The 23,753-nt window shown below is 41.8% G+C and overlaps 1 protein-coding gene across 2 annotated transcripts in view; it reads left to right on the forward strand.

The window, feature by feature from the left end:
- The window catches only part of SLC1A1 (solute carrier family 1 member 1), a 73,062-nt gene extending 51,084 nt beyond the window's left edge, over window positions 1-21,978 (forward strand). Inside the window, exons 4-12 of one of the 2 annotated variants that reach the window (XM_008538280.2) lie at window positions 1,602-1,716; window positions 2,939-2,981; window positions 4,406-4,504; window positions 7,183-7,367; window positions 8,541-8,648; window positions 10,555-10,677; window positions 11,065-11,259; window positions 17,376-17,510; window positions 19,785-21,978. In XM_008538280.2, the coding sequence (XP_008536502.1) occupies window positions 1,602-1,716; window positions 2,939-2,981; window positions 4,406-4,504; window positions 7,183-7,367; window positions 8,541-8,648; window positions 10,555-10,677; window positions 11,065-11,259; window positions 17,376-17,510; window positions 19,785-20,031 (1,250 nt within the window). In that variant the 3' untranslated portion in view covers window positions 20,032-21,978. The remainder of the gene's footprint in view (window positions 1-1,601; window positions 1,717-2,938; window positions 2,982-4,405; window positions 4,505-7,182; window positions 7,368-8,540; window positions 8,649-10,554; window positions 10,678-11,064; window positions 11,260-17,375; window positions 17,511-19,784) is intronic. The other variant, XM_008538281.2, reaches the window with a different exon arrangement.
- The last annotated feature ends 1,775 nt before the right edge of the window (window positions 21,979-23,753 follow it).

The raw sequence follows: 23,753 nt of genomic DNA on the forward strand, positions 1-23,753 counted from the left end.
TACCATGAAGCTTTTTGACTTGAAGTCTACACAGCACCTTTTATATGAAGAAAATATTGTACTGCCTGAGTTTCAGGCATGGTACAACTTATTAATGTCTCCAGTATGAAACCGAAAGAGAGTGACAGTTCTAAGCCTTATCAGGATCATTGGATAGAAGGAAATGAAGCCAAGAGTTTATATGATCCTTAAACTGAATAATTAGTCCATAATAGTGGAGTCAAGTATAATTATAAAGTATTTCCAGAAAGAAAGCATTTCAGTGCATTTCAAATTTCATATAGTACCAGGAGCTAACAGCAAATAGAGTCTTGCCAAGTGTTAATCCCATTTGAAAAAGGGAGAAAGTTCTAATCAGGGAATATAGCTGCTCTCGTAACTCTGGCATTCTTTTGTGAAGAAAGTGTGGTCCATCATTCGTGACCTAGCCTGACATTTTAAGAAGGACTCCCAGAGTAGAAAGAGAAGAAGAATGTACTCAGATGTTGCAGCCAGCCTGACCCTTGCAGCTCTGCTTTAATGAACTGATAAGAAGTGGTGAGGCTATGGTGAGGTTTTAGTGGTATTAGGCCGGGGGATCTAGGAGGGCCTGAACCCTGCCTTAAACCAAAGCCTCATCGCCTCATGAGGTTCCTGAGGGAGGCAGACATAAAGAAAAAAGCTGGGCATGTGTCTCTTCTGCAACCCTGAGTGGGAAGAGTGGACCACGCCCACTCATGGCCCTTGTGTTTCCTGGTGACTCCTTCCACTAGCAAAACTGGCCCATTCATCATCCTGAAGTCCTGCTCCCCCAACCCCCGCCCTGTGGATTGGCATTTCACCTTTGGAGGAGCCATAAAAGGCATTTTTTCTTCTTCACTCCCCTCCAGTCAAACAACCTCCCATGCCTTGGTCTCTTCTACAACTTCCCACCTCTGCCTGGACACCTCAAGGGACAGGAACCCATTACCTCCAGAGGCCAGAATGGCACTTTCAGATACTCTTCGTTTAGACAGCTCTTCCTTACGGCAAGAGAAACTATCTCCCCGTAACTCCTGTCTATTTGTCCTCATTCCATCCTCTCAGAGTCACACGGAACAACACTTTTCCCAACCCTAACCCTTTTTAGGGTTACACAACAGCTTTCCAGATATTTGAAGGCTTACGGTGTGGAAGGAAGATAAGGCTTATTCTCTTTGACCTCAGGAAAGTAACTAGCACCTGTAGGTAAAAATTACAGAAAGACATTGAACAAGTGCCCTGAGTTAGAAAATGAATCACCCTCACCCCAACCCCTGCCTAGGCTGATCTCATAAGCTAAAGAAAAGAAAAAAGAATATTCTTATCAGCAAGTGTTTCCAGAAGCAATTCTTGAATCCAGCCCCTTCATTTAAAAAAAAAAAAAAAACACGGGAAGAGTTCCTTCTGCTTCATTTAAATAGAAAAGTAATTAAAGCCACTGCTGAGATCCAAGCTGAGGCTCAGCATTTTGGTTGGACCTTGGGGTCCCCTCCCAATATGCCTGGAACCACCATGCCTGCCAGTTCTAAGAAGGATATACTAGGGGTGCTGATTGCCCTGGAAGGTTCTTAATGCTCTCTGGGTGCTATTGTTGGCTACAGGTATTGTGCTAGTGGTGAGCATCAAGCCTGGTGTCACCCAGAACATGGATGAAATTGACAGGACAGGCAGCAGCTCTGAAGTCACTACAGTAGATACCATGTTAGACCTGATCAGGTGAGTGTCTTGCCAGCAGGGGGGTTCATAGGCGTGTGACCAGGGTGGTCTCACAGGGTGTCATGCTTAGTTTAATGCTCTCTCGTCACCGTCTTGAAATTTTCAATAATTTTTTAAATTATTGTACATTTTCCTTTTGCCCTGGACCCCACGAATTACATAGCCAGTCCTGCTTGCTAGGTCATGGTTCCAAGAGGGAATGGAAAGACCAGTCTCCCCTGTCAGCATTTAGGATAGACAGAGATGCAAAAAGTATTCTCGTTGCATTAAGATTCTGGGCTGGGTTGGGTAGTCAGTTCTGAAGCACACTTGAAGAAATACATGTTTTAATTGTACAGGAGAAACCCTCTTATCTGAAGCAGTCAGGGCCAGAAGTTGATCAGTTAATAAAAAATAACGATTCAAGTGGAGAATCATAAAAAATGATACAGATAAGCAGTCCATATTTTGTTTACACTTAAAACTTAAATGCATTTATTTGCCAGTGTTTTGATGTAGGGCCAAGATCTTTTATTGGAGTGTGTCAGTTCATTTTAATTTCATATCATTTGTTGCATATGCTGCCCTTATAAATGCATCATCTACAATTTCTAGATTCAGTTTCCATGAAGTGGAGCAACAAAACCCTTAGAAATTACAAAGAAAGCTGAGTGCTGAATCCTTCCAGTTTTTATTTCAATTATCTTCCCATACCTATTTTAACCACAAAAATTTTAGTCACTTGCCTTGATTGAATTTCCAGGCATTCAGCTTAGTTTTTATAGGAACCACACCTTCCTTCTCACACTCATATTTCATTGATTTGTATAATTGTAATTCAGTAGTTACAGTGATATTTGCAATTGGCTTAAAGAATTTGGGAACAAATGCAGTGGACTCTTGGTAGGTATACATTCTTATAATGAAAACAGAAATGTGCAGAATATTAAAGCCTCTTATCTGTGAGTGTCCACATCCCTGTGTGGTTTCACCAAGGACAGCGCATATATCAGTTACTCAGTGATTCAGTTAAGTGACAATTGATTAGGAGAGCTTTCTATACTTGGTTGAAGCTCAGCAGGGAAAAATAAATCTTGATATAAAGAAGTACTATGGGAAGGAGAGGCCAGAAGAGAAACCAGAGTACTAATTTCTGTATTATCCTCATCCACTAATGTTTTGTGTATAACCAAAAAACAACACTTTTGCCTTAACATAATACTGCTTTTCATGTCTCCGACAGGAACATGTTCCCCGAGAACCTTGTCCAAGCCTGTTTTCAGCAGGTAATAATAATGACTTTTGCCGTCAAGTTGCTCCCTTCTCCCCGTTACCAATTAAGATTTTTTTTCCTGCTGAGACCCAAGAAATGGAATTAGCCCATCAAAAATGGCAGGAAAGGTGCCTGTGAATGGAGGACTTTCGGGTGACTCCTCTGTTTCCTGTCTTTCTGGCCACTGTGAAATGTGTGTCTTAACTTACACTGCTTTTGCCATTATGCCTTTTTTCGCTGCAAAAGGGCTCAAATAGAGCAAGTCAGGAACTTATCAAACAATGAGTGTTTTAAAATGTGGCCTCCAGTATCTATTTTTGGAGAACCACATTATATTTGTGAAGAAACTGAGACTGCCTGCAGCTGCAATGCAGTGAAAAAAGTAGCGCTCGGTTTCCTCTTGCCTTTTCCTCTCATGCTGGGAAATCAGTGTCTAACCCACGTGGGTGGTTAGTGCTCCTTATATTTGGGCTTTTCCTTAATCATTACGTCCCCATTGCTAGCACTCTAGAAAGCAATGTAACAAAGCCATGATTTTTTCTCTAGGAAAGTTTAACAATCTCTTCACTCCATTTCCTTCAAGCGTTTTTCTCTTGTTTATCTATGTACTTTAAGACAGCTGAGTCTATCACAAACTGCTGAATTCATTTGCATAAATTACATGAACAGAGACCTCTGTGTATACCAATAAAAATGGCAATTAAATTGCTCCCTGCCAATCTCCAAGAGGCACAGAACCACCTCTATTTTAGGGGTGCCTTTGTGGCTCAGCCACAGTGATCATTTGTAAGGTTCCTGGTGTTGGCAGAGCCTTGTTGGAGTGACAGTTATGCCTGGCGTAATGGTGTACTAGCTCTTTCTTAAACCTCTCTGCTGAAGCTCTGCAGAACCAAACAGGGCTGAAGGAAGGACATTCAACAGAAATCTCACTCATGGAAATAGCCCTAAAAGGACTGTTGATTTTGGAACAACCATATAGTTCTTGATGTTTATTAAAGTTATGGTGACTACGTTTATCAAAGTAATGAGATGTTTCTTCCAGATTAAAAATAATAAGTGAATAAATAAATAAACAGAAACAAAAATGATTGATAGGGATCCCTATAGAGTCTGTCCATTAAGTTGCCTACAAATAAAACCTATACTTTCACAACTGCTCTGTTAATTTGTCCCTTTTTATTGAAAGTGGGAGAACATTTTGACATCATTGAATGGTGGCTGTGGGAGTCAGGGGTTTGGATTTCTTGATCCCACTTTTGGTTCCAAAGCCTCATGGGAGGTGCTGTCCAACCCTGGAGCCAACAGAGGTGTCATAGGTAGAACCCGTCAGTGGCACTTGTTTGGCGAAAGTAACGTACTCCTGTGATTTAGCCTCAGATGCTTAAAAAACTTTTTCCTTTGTTTGTTTCTTTGTCCTTTCTATCTTCCAACGTGCAGTATAAAACTAAGCGTGAAGAAGTGAATCCTTCCATTGAGCCAGAGATGAACACGACGGAAGCATCTGTCACAGTCGTCACGACAACTGCTATTTCCAAGGTATCGTATCCTTCCTTGTTGCCTGCGCCCCTTCCCAGTACGCAGAGGCTGAGTCGTGAATGAGCAGGAGATGGAAATAGAGTTGATCCTTGTTATTCACTCATCCTGCATTTGTGAATTCACCTACTCGCCAAAATGTATTTGTAACCCCCAAATCAACATTCATGACACGTTCATGTCATTTGCAGACACACAAAGAGTGGTGAAAAATTTAAGTCACCTAATAATACATACATTCCCAGCTGAAAATGAATAAAGCTGTGCTTTGCCTTCTTGTTTCAGCTCTCATGTTGTAAACAAGTGTCCTTTTTGAAGTGTGTCTACGCCACATTTTTCACATTTTTCTTCTTTTTCGTGGTGATTTCACTGTTTAAAATGTCTCCCGAGCATAGTGCTAAAGTGCTGTCTACTGCTCTTAAATGCAAGAAGGCTATAATGTGCCTTGAGGAGAATATACGTGTGTTGGATAAGCTTTGTTCAGGCATGAGTTATATTGTGTTAGTTGTGAGTTCAACATTAATGATTCAAGAATGTATATTAAATAAGGTGTCTTTGAACAGAAACGCACATAAAGCAAAGTTACATATCGACTATTTGACAAAAATGTTGTGACCATTGGTTCCCAGGAACTTAATCCTGTATTTCCCCCAAGAACAGTGATTAAATATTCACTAATTCAGTGTTGGCGGCCACTTTATAGAACATAACTACCGAGAATAACGAGAATCAACTGTACCATGTAGAGAAACGAATGAGCCCTGTTGCCTCTACATCTCTGTCATTCCTTGGAGTTGAGTTGGGCACCTCTGGGAACTGCTTTAGATTTGCAAGACTATGTAAACACAGAATTCAGGCCCACAAGTACTTATCCAAAATTCTCTGCCAGGATATGATTCAGAATCCAGAGTTCTTCAGACTTTAGAAGGTATATATACTGTATGTTATGCTACGTCCTTAAATGGTATTGGCAACAACACTCTAGAATCAAGCTCATCAATATTTCATGAATAAACTAATAAATATTCTGCCAAGGAAGAGAAATAGACTTTAAGTAGCCTCATCTCAGTTCAGGATAGGTTTTGCCACCAAGAGTTTGCCATAAACTTATCAATAAAACCAATGGGCTTTGAGAGCTCTGGGGATTTCAGCATTGGAGATTAGAAAGTGTGGGCCTGAAGTAGTATATTTGTCATCCTGTAGTAGATTTCTCCTGAATGTTCTCTGCCTTCACATGGAAGGAAAGATTTAAGGAAAAAAAGAAATATTTAGTAGACTTAAGAATTGAAATTAAATAGACCACAGGTGGCTCCCTGCTTCCTACACAGAAAGCCTTAACTCCTTTGATGAGTTCAGTAGCCCTCCAAGACCTGGCTCCTCCCCAGTTTCCTAGCTTACTTCCCACTCGGCCCCTCTATTCTATCCAGATCAGCCTCCTCAGTTCCTCCTCATTGTTGCCTTTCAGTGTGGTTCCACAAAGATTTTCTGTGCACCCTCTATGTGCCAGGCCCTGCTGGGCATTGGGATTACAATAGTGAAAAAACATGGCATCTACCCTCATGTGAAGAGTGATAAATATCACCATAGGGAAGAATAGGATCCTCTGGGGCATTCGACAAGGACGTTTAAATTAGTTTGGGGGCCACAAAGGATGAGTAGGAATTATCCAAGCAGGGAACAGAGGCCCAGTGCATGATGGCTTTTGCCTTTGCTTACCATTTTTCTGCAGTATGCTTTCATCTCCTGGCTGCCTACTGCTCAGGCCTAGATTTAACCTCACAGTCCTCATTCCTGTCCAGAGTCTCCATAGGATGCCTGTAACTCATAGCCTGACTGTGTAGTTAATTACACACCGTCTTTCTGTCATTGGCTCGTGTTTTTCGTGGTTAGTCTTATCTCTCTAGCTGCATTTTAAGACCTTATGTTGTATGCGATGCTGTTAGCACATTCTAGCTGCTTGATGAATATGTATTTGATCATATCAGATCATAAGTAAGAAATGACTGGTACCCCAGTGGCTTATCAACATAATTCTTTATAAATATGGTTTGCACCACTCAGATTACATTATCTCCCTATGAAATCTCTCAGTAAATCTCATGCTGTTCTTACCCAGGATAAAATGAAGAAATGGTTCATAGTAGTAGGTATCTGGTTAACTGTTATATCTCTAAAATTCTGTTGGTCATCCAAAATTAGAGGCAATAAAGAATGTTCCTGTGCTTCATTATCAGGATAAAACAGATAGTAAAATCTCTTTAAAAATGTTCACACTGGTAAATACTTTGTGCTTCTTACATTATTAATTCTCATCTTGTTTATGCAGGCTGGTAGTTAAAATAACCCTGCAAAGTGCCTTGATTCTAGTTCTTATTAAAAATGTAAAACACGCCAGAATAGGAAATCATCAAAAGAAATATTCAAATATGGATTTATTGAGAGAGAGAAAGAGAAAAAAAAAAAGCACTTTAAACTTTAATGGCACTGGATAGGGGCAATAAAAGTTGATACATACATAGGTGTTTTTGGTTTTTTTTTAATTATATTTCCCAGAGTATTGTTGACTGATTGGTAGATCACTAGTTTATTATGTTTGGCTAGTGTATCTTCTCATTTCAGGGCCTATAATTCTAACAAGATTATAATCATGCATCAATGTATTTTCTTGATTTGATCCACAGAACGAAACAAAGGAATACAAAGTCGTAGGCATGTATTCAGACAGCACAAATATCCTGGGCCTGATTGTCTTTTGCCTCGTCTTTGGACTTGTCATTGGAAAAATGGGAGAAAAGGGACAGATTCTGGTGGATTTCTTCAATGCTCTGAGTGAGGCAACCATGAAAATCGTTCAGATCATTATGTGGTGAGCGGACACCAGTTAACACCATCTTGCTTCCTCTGATGACTGTCCCCTCAAAATTAGAATGAATAGGCTTATGTTTCTCAGCTGACCTCATCCGAGAGAGGGTGAACACTGAATCAAGACACTAGAGTGTTAAATAATTCCACATCTTATGTAGGAGTTAGTTCACTAACAAAAGTCTAGACATCAGCTACTGTCTTTTCTACCAAAGCCCATGATCATCTTGAACTCACCAAGCATTCTTGTAAGAAGTAACTCTTAAAGGAGTGATTTGAAGGAGTTCCTTGAACATCAAAAGATGAAGGGCTTTCCTTATTAGGCCTCATGCAGAAATGATTTCAAAATATTTACAACTGGTACAGCATGGGCACTAACCTATCCAAATGAAAGCCGCCATTGGGTGAACATACCAGTGGCACCACTTGAGTATCTGCCCTGTCCCTGAGATGCCAAAAAGTCCACCTTTCCTAGGAGACCTCTGCCCCTGTTTATCTCATATTGAGCTGGTTCAACATTATTTACTCCGAAGTGTAGACATGACAGTGACATAAAGGGTTCAGTTATTTCAGTCACTTAATCCCACTGAACCTCAGCTTCATCATCTGTAAAACAAGGATAATAAAGTCTCCCCCTAGGGTTGGGAGAAGGACATTAAGTGAAATGATGCATGTAGAATGCTTAACCCAATGCAAGCCATGTAATGAGAGCTGTAAACAGAGCTATTACAGCCACTTCCACTGCTAACTCTATTGCTCTACTGCTAATACCACTACCTGGTAAACAAGATGACCATGGCTAGAATGAGCCAAGTGGCTCTATTCGGAAGTTCAAGCTAAAGTGAGATCTGTAGATGTGACAATCAGCAGGATGTAAGGATACTAGGAGCAAGGCGTGGGATTTACACCAGTTTAACCACACGTTCTTGCCAAGTTTGTTCCATTTTGGTAGCTCAGGTAGGTAGAATTTAAGGTGCACACAGGTGCTGAAATCTGGAGTCAGTGTGGTGTACCAGGGCCTGAACCTGAGACCTTAGCTTCATTGTGTACTCTCTTCCTTCCAGCTGAGTGCATGTGCCAAGCCAAGGTGCATGCCCCAGCTGTGTCTTCCCCAAGAATCCCACCCTGAGAAAACACCTGCTGACGGAAGCACTTCTTTGCTGTGCTTCCTTTCTAGTTACATGCCTCTCGGTATTTTGTTCCTGATTGCCGGGAAAATCATAGAAGTTGAAGACTGGGAATTATTCCGCAAGCTGGGCCTTTACATGGTCACTGTCCTGAGTGGGTATGTCAGACTCAAGAGAAGAAAAGAAACCTCATTTTGAGCCAATGGATTGCTGTTGAGAGGCTGAGTTTCAGTTGGTTAAATTCTGCTTCTCTCCCACATTCAGGGAAAGATGGGGTTCAGAGAAAGGAGAGCGGGGGGAGGAGGGCTGCCCTTTAACAGCTGCACTGGAGGTGGATCACACTGTGCTAATTGCCACATCTTGGCAGAACAGCCTAGACCAGGCTTTGTCACTGCCTTTATTAGTTGTTTTAAAATAATTTTTTTAAATGAGAGCAAAACCTACTGGTAGCCTCTCTTGGCTCTCTCCTGGCCTTCACTTCCTCGAGGATATTAACTAACCAAGCAAGTGAGATTAGCCCCCATGTACCCCAAGACTGAAAGAAATTAGGCAGGGCCTGAATGAAATCAGACTTGAGCATGTAGGAGCTGGTTGGTTCCAACCTTATTGGTGGGGCTGGTAACCATTATCATACCCTGCATTGTCAGAATGTCGGAGGGTTCTGGGAAAATCTTCAGACTGGTAGGAATTGTGTAAAGCAGGAAGGCAGTAGGGGACAAATCATTTGCATATTTATTACAGCTCAGTTATTGGTTCCTTGAGGGGACATGTGGTGGCATAGGTTATGGATGGTGCCACCAGATATCTACCTGGGGGCAGGATACATCACATGTTCTAAGAACTATGGACTAAGGGAATGAGTAAATATGATCAGTTTGACTCCCACAGGTCAATGCCCCAAACACCCAACTTGAATAGTCAGCTCACCTATTGGAAGTTGATTGCACTGGGGAGTTTCCACTGCACAGCATTTGGTTCTTAATCTGTGTTTACCAAAAGCACAGCACTGACAGCCAACGGGGAAGTCTGGCTCCTGCAGTGTGAGGCCAGAGTCAAATCCCAGGGCCCCACTGGTAAGGGAGGCGAGACCATCTACCTTACTAGAGGCCAGGAGCTGTGTCCAGGCAGTGATGTAGCTAAGGTTTATTGTGCTGAGCCATTTCATAATGGGGTTCTGTTGGTTTCTATTCTCTTGCCCTATCTAGGTTTCTAAAAGGAAACAAAGTCTGTTCCTCATAGTTCTTAGCCACAACCTCCCTACTCTCTAGAAGACCCTCTTTCTAGACCTTCAGGATCTGTATTTTCAGTGACCATTTCTTATTACTTCAGCTCCACATAACTGATCTATAAACTCTAGGTTGCCACTTATATGGCATCTGCTGAATTGGTCTCATTACTTAAGCCCTCTGTTTTGTATAATCTGTATATTTCCATGTGAAATAAGGAATAGTTTTGGAAAGCATGAGTAACAAAGAAAAGAGGGTCAGTCCTGAAGTATGACTATGGAAGAGCAGAGACTTCTTCCTCCTTACTGCAACCTGACTCACCTCTTAGACAGTGGGTACCATCCAGCAAGACAGCAGCATGGTCCAAGGAACAGAGGGGCTGAGTATTGTGAGAAGGGCTATGATAGAGGTTTGCATGGGGCCACAGAGTCACCAAGGAAGGAAGGGTCAGCTCGAACTAGGAAGGTGAGGGAAGGCTTCCCAAAGGAAGGGGGAATTTTGCTGAGTCTGAGAGGAGGAGTATGAATTCAGCAGCAGAAGGAAGGAAAAGCATTTTAGCACGTATAGCAGGAATAGCATGTACAGGGCTTGGCAGCATGACACAACTGTTCTGTGAGCTCTGAAATGTGGATTCAGCTACTGGCTTTGCCATTAACTTTGACAAGATACTTCATTCACTGAGTCTCCTAATCCTCATATGTGGAATGAGACATATTCCTGCTCTGCTTCTCATTTTCTCATTGGGCTGAATGATATACCATGGAAAAAAAAGCTGTTTGAAAAAATGATTAATATGAAGAAGTGGTATCAATTATGAACCTATTTCTCTTGTTTACAGGCTTGCAATCCACTCCCTTATAGTTCTCCCACTGATATATTTCATAATCGTACGAAAGAACCCCTTCCGATTCATCATGGGAATGGCCCAGGCTCTCCTGACAGCTCTCATGATCTCTTCCAGGTAAATACAAGAGGGGTGTCTGGAAGAAGTCTCTGGGCCAGGCCTTATCAACTCTCACCTCACTTGGAAGCACTGCCTATAGCTTGTGGTTTTTGTAGCTTCCTTTAATTGGAGAAATGACCTCCATATTCTTTGCTCATGTCCTTGAACACTTTTATTTATCCTATTGGATATTCCCTGCCTTCTTGGCATGGCCTGCAGCCCAGGAAGGGGCTGTGGGTATAACTTGGAGCAGTGGTAAGCACAGTACCTCTGATTCCTGGACCTGCCAAAAGTGCCAGCATGCTTTGGGCTCTGGACTTAGTTTTTGGAACCGAGGTGTCTCTCCAGGCAAAGATTGAGGACCAGCATTCCTAGACCATGAGTTCCTTTCTTTTTATCACACAGTTCGGCAACACTGCCTATCACTCTCCAGTGTGCTGAAGAAAAGAACCACATAGACAAGAGGATCACTAGATTTATGTTACCCATTGGGGCTACAATCAACATGGATGGGGGCGCAGTCTACGAAGCAGTGGCAGCTGTGTTTATTGCACAGTTGAATAACTTGGACTTGGACATTGGGCAGATCATCACTATCAGGTGGGGCATCGTGTTACATTCATCTTCATCTCTATTACTAGAATTGCCTCAAGTAAAAATCTTCATTGAAGGGAGATCAAGAATGGTCCAATCATGGATTCATTTTCTTGGTCTATAAAGTCCCTTCCCAAGATTACCACTATTACAAGTAGTGGGATCATGGTATGCAAGATTTCTGCTTCAGGGCCTGGATAGCCAAAGGCGTTACTCTTTTCTCAGTTCAGTGCACCAACATGTGCTAGGCACAGAGTGGATACCAGGGACTCAAGGATGAATAAGGGCCAATTCCTGCTTTCAAGGGGTTCCCAGTAGGTAGGGGATACGAGGGCTATAATAGAGATTTCAATGGGGGGCACAGAGGGCACCAAAGAAGGAAGGGTTGGCTCTACCTGGAAGGTGAGGAAAGGCTTCCTGGAGGAGGAGAAAGTTTAGTTAAGTCTTAGAAGAGGAATAAGAATTTAGTAGGAGAAGAAGGAAGCTAAGAGCATTTTGGATTAAAGGAATAGTATGTACAGGGACTTGTGATGTAATCATGGCCTAGTTACAAAGTACAGATTTTTTGGTATGGCTGTCATAAAGAGTACAATGTGGAGGACATAAAGAAATGAGGAGGCAGGGGTCATTATCATGAAAGGCTTTGTGTGAGGAGTTCCTGAAAGGGTCTGAGACAGTCTTTCATATGATGGACAGATTTGCATTTTAGAAAGGTAATTGGCAATATGGTGGATGGACTGGACAGGAGCAGGAACCAAAAGCTAGAAGACCAAGTAAGAGTACTAGGCAAAGCAATATCCTATAAATGTTTATTTGTATCCTTTTTTTTTCTTTTGCAAATGTTCCAATAAAACTTTATATTGCTAATGACAATATAAACTGATTCAACCCTTTTGGAAATTAATTTGGAAACTTATTAAAAGTGACTCACAATTTTCCAATGCAGTGATCCTTGCTCTGGGAATTTACACTTCAAATTTATCCTAAATAAGAAAAATGCTTTATGTAAAAACATCCTCAATATAGTGCTAAATATAATGTTGAAAAAATTTAAACAATTTGTATGTTATCAACCAAGAACTTATTGATTAAAATCTAGGATATTCAATCACTTCAATATTTTATAGACCATTTAAAAGATATGTATGAAGGTCTTAAATCAAAATAGAGGATATATTTTGTTTAGTTCTGGTTTTATTTATCCTCGTAGCACCTTTAAGAGTGTATTGTGCTTTGTCGTACTGTTTTTATTAGAAAAATACAGAAAATGCCAAATAAGGAAGCAAATATAACCCATAATCCACTGATTTATAAAATTATCATATAAAGTATAAAGTAAATTGTGATGTGCTTCCTGATGTTAGGAAAGATCACATGACATATGTTGGTTGAAATCATCAAGGTACAAAATTGCATATCTTCCAAATACATGACTATAGATAAAGCTTTATGTGTGTAGATATAGGCGTGTTTTAAAAATGAGTAAAATATCTGCAATGAGTACTGAGATTATGTTGATTTCCAAACTTTCTTCAATGTGATTATAATGACTGTATGAAATTGAATATCATACAATGAAACAGCTATCTCCAGTAGACAGCTAAAGACTAATGTAAGAAGTAAACAATATTAGTCAACTAAAAATTTAAAAAGCTAGAAGACCAGTTAGGAGACTCCTGCAGAAGTCCAGGTAAGGTATGAAAAGGCCTACATCAAGGTACTGACAGAAGAGATGGGGAAGAGGTAATGAATTCAACAGGCATCAGTTGGATTAGGAGTGCTTGACAGGGGAAGGCTAGGGTAACCCCCAGGATTGGTGGATGGTTCTGGATTAGTGAATGGTGCTTACCAGAACAGAGACTAGTGTAACAGAAGCAAGTATAGGTGGGAAGATAAAGAGTTTACACTTTTTGACACACTGAATTTAAGATATCCATGTGGAAATAGGCAGTGAGAAATGTAGATAAAGTACTCAGGATCATTAGCTTGATGGTGGCCAACAAGCACATGGGTCATGAGTCAATTATCCGTGTTTGAATCTGAGCTTCACCATGATTAGCTGTGGTCTCAGCCAGGTTACTTGAATTCTCTAAGCTTCTGTTTTCTCATCTGTAAAATGACAATAATATGCTACCTACATTTTATGCAAGTAGTGGATAATTAAGTCAGATGATGTATATAAAATGCTTAGAACATACTGACACATAACTGAATGCCTGCATACTAAGCAATCAGTGAATGTTGGCAATGGATGACATTACGTAGGGAGAGTTTATAGAGAAGAGGAAATGACTAAGGACTGAGCCCTAAAAAGTCCTAATACTAGAGGCAGGCAGAGAGGGGGAAACCCAAGAGAAAAATGAGAAGGAACAGAAAGGTGAGAAGAGAGCCGTGAAACCATGGTGTCACGGAAACCCAAAGAAGAGAGATTTTCAAGGATGAAATGGTCATTGGAGACAAATACTACAGGGAATTCTAGTCGAATGAATACTGAAATTGTCTGCTCAAGTATATGGTAAAAATATCATTAGTGAATTTTGCCACAGTTGTTTATCTGGAATAGCACTGTTGAGTATGGTAGCCATTAGCCATGTGTGATATCTGCCAAATTGGACAGAGCAGACAGAAGGTGCTATCATTGTAGAAATAGGTTCTGTCATTGCAGAAACTTCTACTGGGCAGCATTGTGAAATGATGGATTGGGATTGTGAGTTAACCTGGAGACTTTAGTTCAGTTTAGAGTGGAAGCTTAAGACTAAACTGGGTCCCTAGGCCTGTACAAGGTTGAATCTGAACCTTTCAGAGTTGATTCACTCTTGCATCCCCAGCACTTGGCATAGGCATAAATCCAGGCATAAAGTAAGTTCATTAACTGAAAGTGTTCTAATGCAGTACATTTTTAAATCTTCCTCAACCCTAAATTGTAAAGTATTTATTGCAGTTTGCTTGAAATTAACTGAAGACAAGTACAAACCAGATCATTTGGCACATCAGCTGGGAAACTGTACCGATACTGCATGATCTGTGAAGTGTCAGTGGCTGAGGAAGCCCTTGCAAACAGAGCTTGAGTAAAGTCCTGTAGTTTGAACAGCAGCAAGTATGTCAAAATTGAAACCTTGAATCCTACCTGAGAAAGTTCCACAACCACCCCTGGTTCAGAAGTTGTTACTTTTATACTTCCAAGTGCCTTTTCCCACCTCCCTCACCCAACTCTGTGAACCCAGTCTGCACTGAACTGACTTCCAAGGAGTCTTTACCATTATGTGAGGAATTCCCTCCCTCTGCCTCAGTCCTAACTAAGTTTCATAGATCCTTCTAACCTTTAAAAAAAAGAAAACCCTAACTGCTAGAGGAATAAACTTTGGGCCTAGAGGCTAAATAATCAATTCACATAAAAACCTCTCTTCTGGGGCCAGCCCAGTAGTGTAGTGGTTAAGGTCACGTGGTCCGCTTCAGTAGCCCAGGGTTCACCAGTTCAGATCCCAGGCACGGACCTATGCACTGCTTATCAAGCCATGATGTGGCAGGCATCCCACATATAAAGTAGAGGAAGATGGGCATGGATATTAGCTCAGGGCCAATCTTCCTCAGCAAACAAGAGGAGGATTGGTGGCAGATGTTAGCTCAGGGCTAATCTTCCTCAAAAAACAAACAAAAAACCTCTCTCTCTGCTCTAGTGTATTCTTAAATCAGACTTGCTGATAACTGCTTGCCCAGAGCCAATAACAGCAACTGTGAGGCCCAGAGTAATCAATGACTTAAAATTAAAAAAATCCTCTCTGGCTCTAACTGGGAGAGAATAAAATAATAATTATAATTTTTAACTGTACAAGGTACAGTTGTGGTTCATGTGGTTCATGGTTAAAGAGATATTTGAACCCATAGTATATCTCTTCCTGTGGTCTTTTTCAACTAGACATCAAGGAAACAGGCACCATCCACCCAGAACAGACCCTTTTGTGGTTTTATTATACTTTCACTTATCAAAGGTTACAAATGATTGAAAATGGGATAAATTTTCTTAAAACAAAAGATAATTACAAGGTTTGGGGCCTAGAAAGAGCTTAGAGGAAAAAAGTAGCAGTAATAGCAATAGACGTTGTTTTTGTAGAGTAATACTAGCGACAGTCGCAGTAGAAGTAGTAGTAGTAGCAGCTGCTGAAATAGCAGAAATGGCATCAGATTTTAAGCATCTGCTATATCCAGGTGGTATACTGGATGCCTCACATATATTACCTCATTTAATCTTCCCAGCAGCCCTGCACAGTAGGCATACTATCCCCATCTCATGGGTGAGAAACTGAGAGTCACAGCAGTAACTTGCATAAGGACACACTGTTAGTAACCCAGCAGAGCCGGGTCTGTCTGACTCGAAAACCTGTGCTCACTCTGGTTCACAACCCAGTCCCCAACCTGTGTTAGTGAGCTGAGTTAAACCAGATCTCAATGCTAGGAAAGAACTTTCTACCAATGATTATTGTGTTTTCTTCTGTGAAAACACTCTAAAGTCAAAGCAGAAGGAATAGATTTTTATTTTTTTCCCCCTATCTGAAGATTTATAGTTTCAGACCAAAGCCAGTCAGATGGCTGAAGTTTAGTAAGCATGGTCAAGGGTCAAGGACAGAGTTTTCTTTGACTAAATGGATTTTGAGTTTCCAGCCCAGCCACAGGCTATGTTAACCATGATCTGGTGGGGTTTTCAAGCGGGATCAGTGGGTATGGGCACAAATTATTTCTGACAAAGAAAACCCATTGATGCATTCATTTTAAATTTTTTCAACCAGCATTGAAATAAGCTTAGCTTTTCCAAAGAGTACTTGTCAAAACAGATCTAAAGGATTATGGAAGCTTGAAGCTTTTAGAGGAATTGGGACAGCACAGAAATCTCTAATTTACTATAAATTGGTGGCCACAACCACTGAAGGAAAACACACTTGTTAAAGAACTCTGGCCTGTGTTTGACCATCCCCTCAAATGCCATCTGTGACACATCACTAGACAGATAAATGAGTAGTAGCATCAGCTTAGTAAGAATTCTGAGGCTTTTCGAACTCACAAGAATATGGATTTGTGGATAGAATCAGGGATTCTTCTAGTTTAAATTGACAGTTTCTACATCTTCATCTTTCAACCCAATGGCATCCTTGGCCCAAGGATAAAAAAACACATGTCCAAAAAGTGTAGTGGGTGTCCCCTCAAGTTCATTCAAATACAGGGACTTTTGTGGGCATATTAAACCTTTGTTTCCTCCAAAATGGCCAGATTTAAATAAGGAAGATGTTGCTGATGAAAAACTGCACATTCCAAACAGAAAAATACCTCGTGTCGCATTTTCTCTGCCCAAGAGGGATCTTTTAAATACATAGTAATGAAGTTCATTTGGCTGCCTCTACTGGATTCCAGATCTCTCTTCCTTTTACACAAAGTGCATCCACTGGCAAAAAAAAAGAAGTCAGGAATGAATGCTTGTACCTTGGACAGGAGTCATAGCTATTTCTCAATTCAATGCCCTAAAGGGCAGATCCCCAAGTGGTTGAGTCTTGTCATGTCAAGAAAGTGTATAAAACCTGCTTGACCATTGCCTCATTCCTATGCCTTCACCTGAAATACCCTTGCCCATCCGCCCCTCCCACTATCCCTCTACCGTCCTTCAAGGCAATGTAAATTCCTGGCACTTATTAGATGCTCAATAAATGATTGGCTGGGTGAGTAGATGGAAGAAGGGAGGAAGGAAGCAGGGGGAGAGGTACCTAGCACTTGTTTAGGATGGCTGAATGCATAGATAGGTAGATAAAGCCTTCCATAAATACCCCAGTTGATAGACTCTTGCCTTCTTCTTGAATATCTCTTGCTTGTTTTTTTGTTTACCTCTCATGCAGTTCTTCTCCACTTCCTTGCATTAGAGTGACTGGCCATATCTCCCCCTAGAAGAAGATCATACTCCCTCAGGCTCCCACTGCTCTCTAATGAGGCAGAGCTGGTGCTCAGCAGATAACAGATTCTGATTGGCCAACTTGGGGACACAGGAGTAACAGCCATCGGGACTAACCGTTTTGGGCCAGGGGCCTTGAAGAGAGAAATGGATGTCTAACTCCTTTCGTGCTGGTGTGTTTTGGCTACAGTATCATGGCCACAGCCGCCAGCATTGGAGCTGCTGGTGTGCCCCAGGCCGGCCTGGTGACCATGGTGATGGTGCTGAGTGCCGTGGGCCTGCCCGCTGAGGATGTCACCCTGGTCATCGCCGTCGACTGGTTCCTGTGAGTTGGAATAAATGCGCGTCCACGGCCGGATGGGAGGGCGGGCTTCCCAGCCAGGCAGAATCTGCTGTCTGTCATCATTCTCTCCTCGGATTGCCTAACGAGCCATCTGTTGCTGCTTTAATTTCCCTCTGACCAGGCCATCTGATAACGTGCTTAAAAATTAACTCCTCATAACTTTGAGCAGTGATTTTTAAAAGCCAGTTATCTCAATTAGCTCATTATACCTGGTAATGCTCAAGGTTAGGAGCTGGGTGTGGGACAAGATAAACATAAAATAATAAGGTGAAGAAGCTAGGCAAGGTCCCAGACATTCCAAACCCCAGAGGCCACCCTAGCCTGTCCCAGCCCTGGGTCACCATCATAGGTTCAGAACCACCTGGTTCAAAATCAGCCCATCTTCCCAAGATCTTCATTACCATGAGGGGTAGTGGCACAAGCAAAGGCCTTGGGGTAAGACTAACTTGGGTTTGAATCCCCATTCAGTGTCTTACTGGCTGCTTGACCTTCAGCAAATTCCTTAACCTCTCTGAGGCCCAGTTGCATTATCTGTGAGATGAGAAAGATTCTGTCTACTTCATTGGGTTGGTGTAAGGACTGAGTGAGCTCATGTGAGAGGAGTATCTAGAACAGTGTCTGGCAGGCAGTATGTGCTCAATAGATGACAAGTTTTATTGTTATGATTAGAATGAGTTGGACCATTTAGGCCTCGACCAACAACTCTCTCTTTCTCTCTCTCTCCCTCACTCTCTCTCTCACACACACACACACACACAAGTACGCACAGCTAAAGAACACACGTGACATCTAGGTAAGAACATGCCTTTTGTGACCCTCAAGGTTAAAGTTAGAATAAGCCTGGTTCCCAGCTTTATCCTTGATGTCCATTTTGTGTGTTGGTCTTCCTGCATCTAGGTCTGGCTCTGTCCTCTGTCCGTCAGGGGTAAGTGTAACTCCATATTTAGGCTTCACTCAGAACCTGCCGGGCTTACTGGGGAGTACAGTGCTGTGTAGTTTGCAAGCAGCAGCTGAGATGGTAGAAAGGGTAGCAGAAACACTCCATGTGGGTTTGAAGATACAGTCACATCCCACAAGACAAAAGCTCCTGCACCTGGGAAGCTGTGCCATGTGAGACCTCCTCAGTAGGTGGCTGGTCCTACAAGGCCCAGCTGAGGTGGCACCTTTCTTGTCAAGGTACCCCACCATGGAGGCAAGAGTTTTGACTTTTCTTTCTAGTGGAGATGGTGGGTTTGCACTTCTCTCCGTTCCCTGGTTCTTCCTGGAACCAATAACCTTCACTTCCAAGGTACCAGAGAAGTCAAAGGTCCATTCTGATCCATGGGAAAGAAAGACACTAGCTGGTCCATACCAGGGTCTAGTTCAGTCCTTAGCCTTGTCCTAAATAACAGAAGGGCATCCAGGATGGACATGTATAAGCACTATAGGCCTTTTCTGCCCTGTAGGTGTGTGTTTCACAAGAATATTCATAGACACAGTTCCTACCAATAATGCTCCAGTATCAAAAAGGATACTCTCCTCCCCAGTATGCCTTCTCTACACATCTTCCTGCTGCCAGCCTCTTCTCCAGGCTGTCTGGGAGTTAAGACTGGCTGAGGGTGCCTCAAGGAGAATGCCACGCCCAGGCTAACTTGTGTTTTCTGACCCCCTGCTCTGTGGTGTCCCTGCTAGCTTATTCATTGAGTGGCCAGGTGTGGTAAAGAAACAAGGACACCAGGGACACACACATGCAACACTTGGGCATGCATGCACACGCCTACACACACACTCTTTCTCTCTCCCTCCCTCTCTCTCTCTTCCCCCGCCAACTGGCACATGCTCTACCCACAAAACATCCAAGTTCTCTTACCTTAGCCAAAAGAGAGCCCAGAGATGCCCACAAGACAGGTTGTGGGTGAAAGACTTACTGAATTCTGACCCGCCCTTAGCTCCTCAAAATATCTGTGAAGACTCTACTCACATTTCTTTGGGAGGAGAGGAAAGGATTTAGAGAGATTGGTGCTGGCTTTAGGGAAGTCATTGTGACTTATTAGCAGCATAGACCCAGAGGAGCCTGCTTGCTCATTCTGTACCTTTATAAACAACCTTCTGCCTCAGGCCTATGAGGAGAGGAGCCTCTGGTCAGCTGGCCATGAGGAGAGCACTTTCTGCCTTTGCTTAATTTGTAACTGAATGCTTCGGGTCCTTTGCTCTCTCCAGTGATGAAGAAGAATGAAATCTAGGCCTCCTGTCTGGCTTACCCTTTCTCTTCCCCAGGGACCGGTTCAGGACGGTGGTAAATGTCCTCGGTGATGCATTCGGGACAGGCATCGTGGAGAAGCTCTCTAAGAAGGAGCTGGAGCAGATGGATGTTTCATCTGAAGTCAACATCATGAACCCCTTTGCCTTGGAATCTACAATACTTGACAATGAAGACTTAGACACCAAAAAGTCCTATGTCAATGGAGGCTTTGCCGTGGACAAGTCTGACACCATCTCGTTCACCCAGACCTCACAGTTCTAGAGCCCCTGGCTTCAGATGTCTGGGAGTGAGGAAGGACATCTCCATGAGAGTCATCTCTTAGCAAATTCAAACATTAAATAAGGAAAAGAAAAACACTAATGGCCACTGATTTGATATACAGACCTCCAGATTATTTCTATATTTGGATTCACAGCTTTTGCTCTCCAGGTTCTGGTATTTGGGGATTGGATAAAATGAAAAAATTGATTCAAAGGAAAGCTGTTTTATCTGGAATTTTTAAATTCTATGAGAGACAAAGTTTGGAAGTATATAAAGTAGTAACTCTTGGAATTAGGTAATGGATGTGGAAGAGAATTATTGCTTTCTCATGCACAGACCAGTGTTTTGGGTTTTTAAAAAAATATTCTATCAGTCATTACAAATTTTTACTCAGGCTTTCTATTGGCATGGATTTCCGTTGAGCTCTCACATTTTTAGAGATTATAATGCATCTAAACAACCGCCCCCCCACCAGTTAATGTGCCAAATTGTCCAGTTTGAACTCATCTCCATCCAATTTCAAAGAAACTGCTTTGAAAGAAAACAGACCAGCACAGTTCTGCAATAACAGTTTTAAGATGAGTGTGAGGTTCTGGAGGAAGGGAGAAGGGTTCTTTTTTCAATGTACTGTATAGGGACACTGGCAACTATTAACCCAGTGTTCAGTATAGAGCTAGATATAGATATATATGTATATATTTATTATTTTCATATAATTGTCCAGACAGATCAGAATTGAACTGTCGGTGTGAAATAAAGTACTCTCCTCATACTTGAATAATAACTGATTTTGATCCAGATCTACTTTGGGGCTTATCAGAACTCCTCTCTTAGGAGCACTCGAATGAGAAATCATGTTGTTCAATCTTTTCACATCTATGTATCAACCCCAAAGCAGAGACAGATTTTGGTGATACTCCGAGGTGGCATAGCCATTCATTTGCAACTTCCAGATTCTACTGCTGGGAAGGAATACGTATCAGCTCTATATAAGATTATGTACAAAGGTGTCACTCACATAAGGCTGGATGTGTTTTTATCCAACTGGAAGGGTTCATTCTTCCAAGCTTATTTATACTCACTTAAAAATGACAGTACTTTGCCCTTTTGTACCCATCAGGGCCCAAACAACAGTGGCAAGCTACTAGCTAAGTTGTATTTTAATATGGGTTTGATGGGTTGAACAAGCCACATTGGCCAGAAAAGCACTGTCCCTACCCTGGACTCTAGCAGAGTAAATCTCACGACACGAGACATTGGTATCAGTGCTCCAGGGAAATTCTTCCATTGTATGAAACTTGTCTCCTCCTCTAGGAGGATTGTTCTAACTAACTAGTAGTCTAGTAATCTTGGCCCTACTCATTAAAATCCATTGCCTGTCATTCTGCTAATTTATGAAAAGAGCTTATTAAAGTCTATGCTTTCGCTCTCATCTTGTAAATAATGCTTGACATAAACTTGTATTTACACTGAGATCCAAAATAGTTGTGTTTCTGCAGTATTGAGTAGCCCATTTAAGCCTGTGCTTTTATATTTAAGAACCCAGAAATGTACCAAAGATCATGGAAAGGTAAATAAATGCTCAGTATTGACCACCTGCACCTGAAATCTACAAGAGAATCATACTGAATTGTCATGTAAACATCATAAATATGGACCAGTGATTCAGTGTGAGTTTTAAAATGCAAATATTGGTGGTGTTTATAGGAAGTAAATCTAAATATAAATGCAATTGATCAGTAATTTATCTTGGGCTGAATGGTTCTACCCCCTCAGCAGGTTGCTCTGATTTGAGGCACTAGAGCTGGCAGAGCTCTTTAGGAACTGCAGGTCACCCTTACTTTGGAGTGAGTTTGTAACCACCTGTTAACACACTGTGCTGTTAACTCATAAAAGAGAACAATGTTCCATTTCAGTCTCAATAAACATCTCCATCATTCTTTCTTCCCCGCCTTCTCCTTTATCTGTTCTTTTATCTCACTCAGATGGGTGTGGGAAGGTGGAAACGTGGTTAGTTGACTCAGATTGTACACAGATTATCATTTTCAAAACTGTGTTTATATGCAAGAATGAAAAAGCAGAGCTTGAGGAAAACTAATCTGATTCTTCATGTTAATCAGTGGGGATTATAAGGCTGAAATACAGTACCATTATGAACAGTTTGCCCATATTTTATGACTGAGATGAAAGAGAAGGTAGAATTTGGCTAGACGTTACTATAATGGGAGATAGTCTTATCTCAATATGATGGTGACTTGGTTTCACTGAAGGACCAGTCCTGCCCTCTGAAATGTGACTACAAACTTGAATGGCTCTATTCAGAAAGCTCTTTAAAGGGATGGCGCAGTCCTGCCTGGAACCAGAGTCATGGCAGGGTTCTGCTGGTGAACTCAAAGTCTGTGATAGACCACAAAGGAATGGACAGCTCCCCACTGAGAGGACAGTAGCTCATAAAAATGCTTATCACTACCTGCCCAAACCAGTTCAGGCTAGTTTCCTCTTTTGGCAACATGATAGAATACCCCACCTCACACCTCCTTAGAAAGAGATTTTTGGGGGCCAGCTCCATGGCTGAGTGGTTAGAGTTCCGCACACTCTGCTTTAGGAGCCTGGGGTTCACAGGTTTGGATCCTGGGTGCAGACCTACTCTATTTGTCAGCCATGCTGTGGAGGCATCCCACATATAAAGTAAAGGAAGACGGGCATGATGTTAGCTCAGGGCTAATCTTCCTCAAGCAAAAAAAGAGGAGGATTGGCTCAGGGCGAATCTTTCTCACAAATAAATAAAAAGAGAGAAAGATTTGTTTGGAAGAGTTAGTACACCTGAGTAGGGCCTCCGTACAATTTTGATCTTGCCCAAAGTATACTCATGCTCAGAGGAATCGTGTTTTCAGCTCTAGTGAATAACTTCGTTTTTCAACAAATCTTTGTGAGCCGACTGGGTACAAGGCCATTTATTAAAAACACATCCCATTCTTAGCCTGAGAAGACTGTGTTTGGCTTATAATCAGGCAGTGGGCCAGCAACAGTGTTGGCTTTGCAGGTGTTTAAGAATCTTCCTTCCTGGAACAGAAAGAAGAAATGGTCATGCAGAGCCTTGGCAGAATGCTAGAAAGTTCTATGTGACAGGATTGATAGTCTGTATTCTCTAATTCCCAGCGAGGGACCACAGAGCCTAGTGAGTGGGCACACATCTCTGATCTTTATCAGCTTTGTGACTCTTGCCAATAATCTAAGCCTTGGTTTTCTCTTCCATGAAATGGGGATAACAAATCTTGCCTCATGAAGCTGCCTTAAGTTTTAAGTGAGAAAATATATGTGATGCATTTAGCAGAGACCCTGCCACATAATATGTTTAGTAAATGCTAATGCATAATGAAAAAACTGGTCATGAAAACCGTACGAATAGCAGAGGAGCTTTGTCTGATACAGTGCCAGAAGGTGAGAGGATGGTGCAAAAAGACCAGGCAGGGTGTCGCTCTGCAGTACATACAGTCGCTGGGAGTTGGAATCCACTTGTTGGCACTGACAACAACAAAAAAATCTAAGTGTGTGAAATTAGTGACCGTGGTTGGAGATGACTGGGCACATTTCTCAATGGCCCAGGCTAAATAATGCCACAAAACCCCTAAGCAAGCAATAACATCTAACCACACAATTGATGTCCCATTTCTTCTCTCACTAGGGAAAACCAGTGCCATGTGTGATTTGGAAGATCAGTG

Source organism: Equus przewalskii, chromosome 22, assembly GCF_037783145.1.
Source record: "Equus przewalskii isolate Varuska chromosome 22, EquPr2, whole genome shotgun sequence".
NCBI classification, from domain to species: domain Eukaryota; kingdom Metazoa; phylum Chordata; class Mammalia; order Perissodactyla; family Equidae; genus Equus; species Equus przewalskii.